Here is a 10,521-nt window from a genome sequence, read left to right on the forward strand (position 1 = left end):
TGTGACTCGCTTTGTCCATCTCTGGTCTTGGAGTCGTGCCACATGTCCGGCCCATTTCCACTTTAATGCTACAGCTTTTCTAAGGCCATCTGATGCTTTTGTAATTTTTCTTATTTTTGTGTGTCTTGTTCTCTGCATCTTGCTCACGCTGAGTATTCCTCGTTGACATGTTGTAATTTTATTTTTTACTTTGTTAGTAAACTTCCATGTTTGGCAGGCATATAATAGGCATGGAATAAGACATGTATCCATTAATTTGGTTTTCATTTTTATGGGTAAATTACTTTTAAACAGTTCTTTCAAGCTCCAGTAGTTGTTCCATTTGTTCTATGCCCTGCGCTCTACTTCTCTCTCGTTGTTTTGTGCGTCAAAACTTATTTGCTTTCCGAGGTATAAGTATTGGTCCGTATATTTTAGAAGCTTGTTATCAATATAGAGTGGCGTTTTGGTGCTGTTAGTCATCAACATAATTTTAGAAAAGTTCATTTCCAGGCCTACTTGTCGGCTAGCCTTGTTTAGTGACTCTATCATAGCTTGAAGTTGTTGTCTTGATTCAGACAGGAGAAGAAGATCGTCAGCGAACCGCAGGTGGCTCAGGTAATTATTTAAGATCTTTATACCTTGTCCTTCCCAGTCAAGCTTACTTATTACTAATTCTAGCGTGGCTATGAAGAGCTTTGGAGATAGGGGATCCCCTTGTCTCGCTCCTCTTTTGATCGAGAACCAGGGGCCTGCTGACTCTAGCTTTACTCTACTTTTGCTGTTGTTGTATATGTTTTTTATTACTTGAATGTATCTTGGCTCTACGTTTTGAGCTTCTAAAGCTGCCCAGATACTTTCGTGGGAAAGAGTATCGAACGCTTTTTGGTAATCAATAAACGCTATGTAGAGTGGTCTTCTTCTCTCTCGGTATTTCTCTATAATAAGCTCTATCGTGTGTATATGGTTGATTGTTGAGTATCCTTTTCTAAAGCCCGCTTGCTCTACTGGTTGGCTAGCCTCTAATGTTGTGCTTATTTTGTTATTTATAATGCTCGAGAAAAGCTTGTATATGCACGGTAACAAACTTATGGGCCTGTAGTCCTAAAATTGGAACGATACAGAGAAGATTAGCATGGCCCCTGCGCAAGGATGACACGCAAAATCGTGAAGCGTTCCAAATTTTTTCGATACAAGAAGCAAAACACGTTCTCCAAGCCGGCTGGTCACCGTGGAGGATCATGACCATAACCCTCTAAAGACAAAAATAATTAAATCAAGACATGAATCAACTAGTCTCTACAATGTAAAATCACTCTCTTCATATGAACGTCTTTTAGAATTGAACGAATCGCTCAAGAATATTAAATGGTATAATTACTTACCTAATAATATTGTATTTATCATGCGTCTACTTTTAATATATTTTGTTTGATTATAATTATAATACTATCATTACCTAAATTAATAATTACCTACCAGCAAAATCTAAATTTAAAGTTTTATAACATTTGAAGCGAGATGAGAAACGTTCTAAGTGAGAAGACACAAACATGATATTTAAATCTACAATAAAGAGTTAACGTTGGTTTTTTTGAGTAGGAAGTAATTTCTGGAACCAATACCGATAGCAAAAATTTTAACACCGATAGAAAGCTGGTGAGTTACTGAGTGACATAGGTTATATTTTATGTATAATTTGAATGTTTTTTTTTTAAGTTAGGTCGTTCTCAGAATTCTTGTAACAGGATAATGATAGCAAAATTTGATAGCAAAGTATTCCTATACTTTGCCATCAAAATTTGCCGTGAATAACGGCAAAAAACCGCAAGCGCCACTTGACTGTTTGCCATGCCAAAACCCTAAAATGTTTGTTTTCTTTGCATACCTATTATTCAGTGTCTTTTTTTCTGTAAATTATTATTCATCATGTGGCTTTAGCTGTATTAAAACGCCGTTAGCTACTTCGCTGAACAACCTTTTCTGATAATCTGCGTGTTGGCAGGCCGTGGACGGTGGGTATGGGTGTAGTGGGGTGGGGAAGTTTATTTTTGGGAGTACATACTAACTAATCTCGCGTCAGAAAAAAAGCCAACATAGTTGAACCCGCATGAAAATAATAATTATTTTCCTACTTTTAATTAACGCTGGCAACCCTTTCCCATAACCCGATCGATTTAATTTTTTTTTGGGTGCACAAGAAGTACAGAGCGGCTGTTTGGAAAAAAAATTAAAGTAGCTGCACCTACATTTTTTACCACCATGGGCGTAGGGGGGGGGGGGGCAAATTACCCAGGTTCTGGGCCAGGGGGAGGCAAATCAGATTTCGGCTGACCCCCCCCTGCCCCCCCTCGGTACGCCCATGCCCACCACCCACAGCCTGCCAGCACGCAGATTATCAGAAAAGGTTGTTCAGTGAAGTAGCTAACGGCGTTTTAATACAGCTAAAGCCACATGATGAATAATAATTTACAGAAAAAAAAAAGACACTGAATAATAGGTATGCAAAGAAAACAAACATTTTAGGGTTTTGGCATGGCAAACAGTCAAGTGGCGCTTGCGGTTTTTTGCCGTTATTCACGGCAAATTTTGATAGCAAAGTATAGGAATACTTTTCTATCAAATTTTGCTATCATGATCCTGTTACAAGAATTCTGAGAACGACCTAACTTAAAAAAAAAACATTCAAATTATACATAAAATATAGCCTATGTCACTCAGTAACTCACCAGCTTTCTATCGGTGTTAAAATTTTTGCTATCAGTATAACAACGCTTTTAGGATGCTGTTGCGACTGCCGTGGCGCTGTAGCGCATCAGGGATGTTTGCGGAGGCCCGTACTGATGGCTTTCACGCTATCATGCGCAAAAAAGCCGTCTCCCTGCTGCAACGTGTTCGCGGCTCTCGGAACAGTATCCTAAAAATGATTGCAAGTAAACCAGATTGCCCAATTCAAAGGCACTGGGTGGAGGTAGCACTGGGCCTAAAATAAACATTATAATATTGTTACTAACAATACTAACATAGGTTAAGTCATGCATTGTTACTAACACATCTACTAATATTTTTATGGGTTGATGAAGCCTGAAATAAACATATTTTATTTATTTTATTTATTTATTTATTGGTTCCAGAAATTACTTCCTACTCAAAAAAACCAACCAAAAAAAGCCTAAGAGGCCTGGTAGTTCATAATATTACATACAACATTAATTAACGCGATCTTGTCTAAACTCAACTACCAAAATTCCCTTTTATAGAAAAGGTAATTTTAATAGCATCGGCTGGTTGTTGTTAGGTTGTTGGTAGGTCTAGTTGCGTTTAGACTTTTGGTTAATCTTTAGATTAAAAAGCAAATAAAACCAAATCATATTAGGGAGTAAGTATATTGTGGTTAATATGGTTCACTGTTCAGTTTACAAGCTCTCTAGTTCGGCCTTGTGTTTGTTGTAGTAGATGTTCTCAGGGTCGTACTTGGCGCGGAGGGCGTTCCACATGTCCGGCTTCTCCTTGACCAAGAACTTGATCATCTTGCGAGTTCCATTCTTCTGAGCGTCGGTGCACTTCGCGCATTCGTTCTTTACCGCCTCCCCCATGTGCGCTGTAATGAGAAGAGAAGTTAGAGATTTGTTTTATCTGATTTTAGACTATGCTATAATATTATTGTAGCATAGTATATGGCTCGTAGCACAAAAATAATGCTACCTTTTCAGTTAATTCAATATGGGAGACACACACTAAAATATTATTACATTATTATTTATTTTGTTATACCCTGAGAAGCAGTGAGCTTTGTGACATTTTTTATCGGTGTTTGTGTTAATTACTTGTGGACTGTATTAGAAGTTAAGATGTAAAAATATAAGATATATAAAAAAGGTTATTACGTTGAATAAAAGAAACTGTTGCACCCCGGCCGGGGTGGTTTCATAAGAGAAGTGTGAAGTTGAAGCACAGATTACTAAGTTAAAGGAAGTCCGGTGTTGCCAGCCTTTCTGTGCTGCTAGATGCCATGTCTTGACAGATGCTGGATTGCTTTGTGTTTTGCCCGTTAAAAAAGGGAATAACCGTGTATGGTTATTCTAATAGCGGAATCGCGTAGAATCTGATTTTAGACTATGCTATATTATACTATCATATACTATTTATAGCTCATTGCATAACAATATCGCACACTATCATAGATGTTTAATGATTGGTAAGAGAGGTTTTCCACTATTTCGGTTCGGATTCCGATCGAATACGATCGGAATCTGAACCTGAATATTATACGGTTTGAAATAGACTGAGAACTATTTACAATTTCAAATGAGCAGGACTAAGAATACTTAATAAAAACTATTATTATTCTTAGGGACAGGAAGATAATGTGTCTACGATGCAACAAACGTCTGCAAGTGCCCTGTCACAATGCCTCATCATTATCGTAATGGTATCTGTGATCCAGGGATGTGAACGCGTTTTAATATGAGTAGTTGTAACTGGATTAGGCTTTATTTTTATATATTTTAAAATGTCCCTACAGCCTTAAATAACCATTGAATCGTCATTGCTTTATATGGAATCTTCTTTGGGGTATACTAAACATCCCCTATCTTAATCTGACAGATCCGACGACATTTCAATATTTAAAAAAAAATTACCCACCACGTGAGAAATCTGCTTTCTATACCATGATAACTAGACACCTGTCGGAAGTCTATGCAATCTTAATCTGACACACATTTGAACTACTCCCGAAATCCCCTCTTCCCCTCCCCAAGTATTATCTATTAATTTTCTGCCAAACTATTTATTTAAATCATTCTTATTCAAAATTAGGTAATTAACTGTATTAGCTAAGTAACTGGTACTGCATAGAGACAAAAGCCTATCAAAACATGGCGGTAGAGATCCATAAAGTTAATATAAGTACCTAGCGGAATAGAGCAACAATCTCGAGCTGTCAAACGAAACCGAAATTGGTTTACATCTGTGTGTAAAAATATGTGTACGTATACACTTACACAAGCATGATTGAACATGATTTCTATGAGATTAAATTGTCAACGTGCGGCACATGCCGACTGGACGTCAAAAAAAGAGTGCTGCTGTCATGTATCACACGACTCTTTTTACCACGCAGTGTTACTGATAGTGACATCTCCCTTGCTCAGGCCTTCGTTTCTCTATTCCGCTAGGTATATTAACTTTATGTAGAGATCTTGAAAATGAACTCTACAAAATCGTGGAAAAAAACCTCTTGATAATTATAAAAATATAACTCCACGTTGAGGACGTGGTGCGATATTTTAATGTTTCTCTGCTAATTGACATAAGACAAAAAATGCTACGTTTTTATTGCACACAAAAACAACACATAAACTGTGATTTCTATTGTTTTGAGTACAGTAATTGGACATTTAAATCAAACAATAGTTCACTTTACAATGTCGAAAACATAACTGGGAAACATAAAAATATAATTATTTAGGCAAAGATTAAAAAAAATCGGTTAGTACGAGTCGGACTCACGCACGATGGGTTCCATGCTGTTATAGAGCAAACATAGACCAAAAATTGTGTTTTTGTATGGGAGGCCCCTTAATTTTTTATTTTATTTTAATATTATTACTATAATTATTATACTTATAAATAAGGCCTTTGTGAAAATATCAAGTGCCTACCTGTCGCAATTATTGATATCAAGCAAATAAGCCCAAAAAAATCACATATTTTGTTGTATGGGAGCCCCATTTAAATATTAATTTTATTTTGTTTTTAGTATTTGTTGTTATAGCGGCAACAGATATACACAACCTATAAAAATTTCAGAACTCTAGCTATAGCGGTTCTTGAGATACAACCTGGAGACAGACAGACATCGAAGTCTCATGAATAGGGTCCCGTTTTCACCCTTCGGGTACGGAATCCTAAAAATGGAATGTCTTGCTTACATTCTTAGACATTTGTGATAGTGTTAAATTAAGCTTCATTCAAAGATCATTTTATGTGCGATATTTAAATTGATGGGATTATATTATTTTATCTTTCATATGACATATTAACATGTTTACTTTTCTCTTTTTACGCTAGTTTTTATTGTAATTTAGTTTTATTGTATTAGAGAAATATGTTTTTTTTAACTTTATTCTCGACATGTTTACTATTTAAATTAAATTGATTATGAACGAATTGGTTTGGCTATGGACACAGAATATATATTAGTAGTACGAACTATGGATCAGTTTCGCCGTATGGCATTTCAATAATTTTATCGAGTGTGAGAATCAAGTGTAACTTTCTGCCGCGCACTGTAAAACTCTATAACGAACTGTCACCAGCAGTATTTCTGGACCTATACGTACGACCTGCAAACTTTCAAGAAGAGAGCGTATTCCCTCTTAAAATGCCGGCAACCTGCAGCTCTTCTGATGTTGCGAGTGTCCGTGGGCGACGGTAATTGCTTTCCATGGTTTGCTCGTTGGGCCAACGAGCAAACCTGATGAAAAGCAACCTTATCCAACCATATTAATATTTTAAATGCGTGTTAGAATCAGAAATCATTTATTGCTAGAATGTGTGTATCATTTATTGGTAGAATGTGTGTATATCTGTGTGTTAACTCTTTACACCCAAAGCGCTGAACTGATTTCGCTGCAATTTGCCATGGAGAAAGTTTATGTTTTGGGAAAGGACATAGGATATTTTATTCTGGAAAAATGTACGGCTCCCGCGCGATAAACTAATTTTGGTGCAACGGAGTTGCGGGCGTCATCTAGTTTTATATAAAAAAATCGGCCAAGTGCGAGTTGGACTCGCCCATGAAGGGTTCCACCTCGTCACGTTGCGGTCTGAATTGATCCTTATGTCGAGTACGAGAATCAAGTGTCACTTACACTTCAGCTCATTGCCTTCAGCGGTGCAGGGTCCCTCGTCGATCAAACACTTGAAGTAGGACTGCAGAAGGCGATCGTTGCCCATCACCTCATCCAGGTTGATGTTGTCGAACTTGTCGGTGTAGGTCTCCGGGGCGGCGGCCGCCAGAGCCAGCACGGCGAATACGCAGACTGTTATGGCTTTCATGGTGAGCTGGAAGTGACAATGTTAAAATGAGTCCAGGAACGAAGAAAATAATTGAAGACGTAAGTGAATGAATCATTTAAGTAAGAGTTAAAAAATTGCCGTCTTTTACATAATTGCAGGCTTTAGGACAGGAAAAAGGATTTAACATAAAAAAATATGAATGTTACGTGTAGCCAGATACATTTAGCCAGATGATGAAGTAGATAAGTTACAAGGTTTTTTCAAATTATAAGGAAAAAAATAATAAGGTAATAGTCCTTGTATTAAAAAATGTTAGTTATGTTGTTCTTTCACTCACGTCTTTGATTTGGAAAGGGTATTCCTATTGTATAAGGTATTCTAAAAGAGAAGAAATTATTTTAAAATAAAATTTCCGCGGAAAATGTATTTTTTTGCGATGATGTTGTACTAGCTTATGTTTTTCCCTATGTTCTGCTATATTTGTATACAATTTCATCTTTAGCCCTGTAATTTTTAGCCTATTTGAGTTGTTATTAATAAAATTCTGATTCCCGTGTAGATGGTAGAGTAATTGAAACGTCACTGAGCCCGTAGCCAAGACGTTTCCTTCATCGCTTCTTTATAGAATCACCGATCAAAATGTTTAGAATCGACATAAGACGAGTCGAAAGTCAACTTCATAATATTAAAGAACGCTTATGTATAAAGAAGCGACAAATAAAAGGTCGTGGCTAAAGGGCCAGGATTAGCACTGTATCGATTTAGTATCCAGCATCCAACATTGTCAAGTCAGTCCAACATCACCACTGTATCAATGTAATCAACATTTAATTTTCTTTGACATTTACACTCATATCACACAAAGTAAACTCAAAACTATAATTAACTTATCTAGTTATACTTAATGAAAATGATCATGTTATTGTTAATATAATATGACGTCTATAACCTTAACGGTCAATGAAACATACTAAATACTATTTTGATTAGATTTTTGAAAGCAAAAAGTTAATTGAAGGCATTAAAAACTTAAAGAAATAATAGAAAAAGATAGCTTGTAATTAGATCGCAAACGATAATCCCACATCCTTGCTGAAAACTGTCCTATTTTTTGTTATAAGAAAAATATCATAAATCGAATAGGTACCTAATGTGGTCGTCTACTGTTCTACAAAAGATATATTATTTATTATCATTAATTGAATAACCAATGCGTCGTTGAAGTTCTAACACCACGTAAGTCAAGAATAGCAACTTTTCAGGAGAGAGAAGAAATGAATTGAATTTTGTACAGATTCAATAGTAGTTCAGATTTACTTTTTAACTATTTTACGAGTTTTTTGTTGGCCGACACGTGTTCCGATTGGCTAAAACGACACGTCTTCCGATTTTCTAGCGAATTGCATCAAAAGGTCAAAATTTACGTGGTACTTATTAGAAATTCAATAACGCAATGTCAAATGCATAAAAGCTGTCAATTTCTTTCGACGTTACCGGCTTCAGGAACGAGTTAGCCACTCTGTGCCAATTTTAATCGAAATCAGCCCAGCAATTTACAAGTCCTCTAATGTTGAATTACTTGAATATTATACCTCTACAATATGGTTGTATTATATTTTATTACCTTTTGAAGTAGGTAGTTGATGCACTTAACACAAGTCAGTAACTGATGCTTAGAACGAAGCCACTGAAGCTTTTATACAGCTGCATAGAGCAAAAAATGTACGGATCACGTAAATAATTAATATGATAATATTAAATTGTGTACAGATCAGTTTGTACGTCACGGGTTTTTACAGTAAACCTTCTTGGTAGGTTAGAATTTTTTTACGTGTTTCTAAATTTGTTTTGATGGAAATGCTTCACATAAACAATGTTACGTACGTATTATTTTTGGCAATATCAAGATTAATGTGGGTGCATGTGAATGATTTAAACATGTGCAATAAATAAGATAAGTACTACTATTTAAACAATCTTATCACAATATCTGAATTATGAAATTTTAATAATATTTATTATGAAGTACGATAACTGAAATGCGAAAATTTCATTTAATTCTGAAAAGTTTCTGAACATCATCAGTTATAATGTGTCTTAAAAAGATTTGACATGCTTAATTTTCTTTGCTGATGGTTAAAAAGTACGATTGTACCAACCTGAAAGTTTATGATTTTTACATTACTTCAAGGATATCGATAAATGTAAATCTACTATCGGACTTTGTAGTATCTGCTTAATAGAATTAAATCTGGATACTAGATGGTGACTAAGTCTTAATCCTTAAGAGTGTCGTATTCAGGAATTCAAAATTTTAATTTCCTACAATATACATCATTTTTTTTTCAAATTTTGTATAAACGTCAAATCTATAGTGGTGCATATACTATTGAATATGTCCATATTCAATAGTATATGCACCACTATAGATTCGACGTTTATACGCAACGCTGTTAAGCATTCGTGTACTAACCCACATAAAAATACGTGTTAAGTTATGAATGTACTTATGTTCTTTAGATGATTAAGAACAAGACTGCATTCAAAATTTAACGATAAAACATTTTGTAGGTTAGGACACAAATGCTTAACAGCGACCAGCGGGGCTAAAATGGTCACATTTAGCAATTCCTCTCAATTAATTTAGCAGATGAATTGTCAAAACTGTCAAACCGACAAATGTCAAATTAGTATGAATTACTAAATATGAATTGCAAGCAAACTTGCATTTTGCGATTTTAAAAGAATGAATCATAACATGATTCTTAATATGATTCTTCAAAGCGACCATTTTAGCCCCGCTGATTTGCTATACGATTTCTTAATCTATATTATAATATTTACAAGTTATTTTATAGAAAATGTTAAACATATTTACGTATAAATATTATATTTGTCACCAACAAGTAAACCGCAAGTATACAACTTGTATGTGAAGTAATCGTTCTCAGTAAAGATCATTACTTGATTCTTGGATAGTCTTTTGTTAAGCTAATTACAAATTATACAGAAGTTTTCCGCGACTCCTCTCGCATAGTAATGTGTTACATATTGCCATAACAACAAAGAGAATAAACTACGTACTTAACACATAACAGTGCTTATACATAAGGAGTAAGGACTAGTCGGTATGATTTGAGTTTAAAAATGGATCAGAATTTTTAATTTGAATTTCAAATTTTTAAGAATAAACAAAAATTCAGTTCTAATTTTAAAATATGGAACTGAATTTTTGTTCACACATTGAAAAGGATTTTAATTTTCGAATGTGCCTATACTAATATTTATGCGCTAGTAGAATTTGGTGATGCTTGTTATTTTTAGGGTTCCGTACCCAAAGGGTAAAAACGGGACCCTATTACTGAGACTTTGATGTCTGTCCGTCTGTCCGTCTGTTTCCAGGCTGTAACTCAAGAACGGTAATAGCTACAGAGTTGAAATACAAAACAAAATAAATTAAATATTTAAGGGGTTTTAAATAAATTAAATATTTAAAAAATGTTTGAAAAATCACTT

The 10,521-nt window shown here is 35.1% G+C and overlaps 1 protein-coding gene and 1 non-coding gene across 2 annotated transcripts; one reads left to right on the top strand and one right to left on the bottom strand.

Moving 5' to 3' along the window:
* The first annotated feature begins 1,062 nt into the window (after positions 1-1,062).
* On the top strand, positions 1,063-1,166 carry LOC121737507. Its single transcript, XR_006037153.1, has one exon. It is a non-coding gene; the product is annotated as a U6 spliceosomal RNA (small nuclear RNA).
* Positions 1,167-3,348: 2,182 nt separating this feature from the next.
* Positions 3,349-8,718, bottom strand: LOC121736956 (ejaculatory bulb-specific protein 3-like). Its single transcript, XM_042128433.1, has 3 exons — positions 8,630-8,718; positions 6,858-7,050; positions 3,349-3,580 (listed from the first exon to the last, which is right to left on the bottom strand). The coding sequence occupies exons 2-3, from the start codon at positions 7,042-7,044 to the stop codon at positions 3,396-3,398; spliced, it is 372 nt and encodes a 123-aa protein (XP_041984367.1). The 5' UTR covers positions 7,045-7,050; positions 8,630-8,718; the 3' UTR covers positions 3,349-3,395.
* Positions 8,719-10,521: the final 1,803 nt, after the last annotated feature.

Source organism: Aricia agestis, chromosome 20 (assembly GCF_905147365.1).
Source record: "Aricia agestis chromosome 20, ilAriAges1.1, whole genome shotgun sequence".
NCBI classification, from domain to species: Eukaryota; Metazoa; Arthropoda; class Insecta; order Lepidoptera; family Lycaenidae; genus Aricia; species Aricia agestis.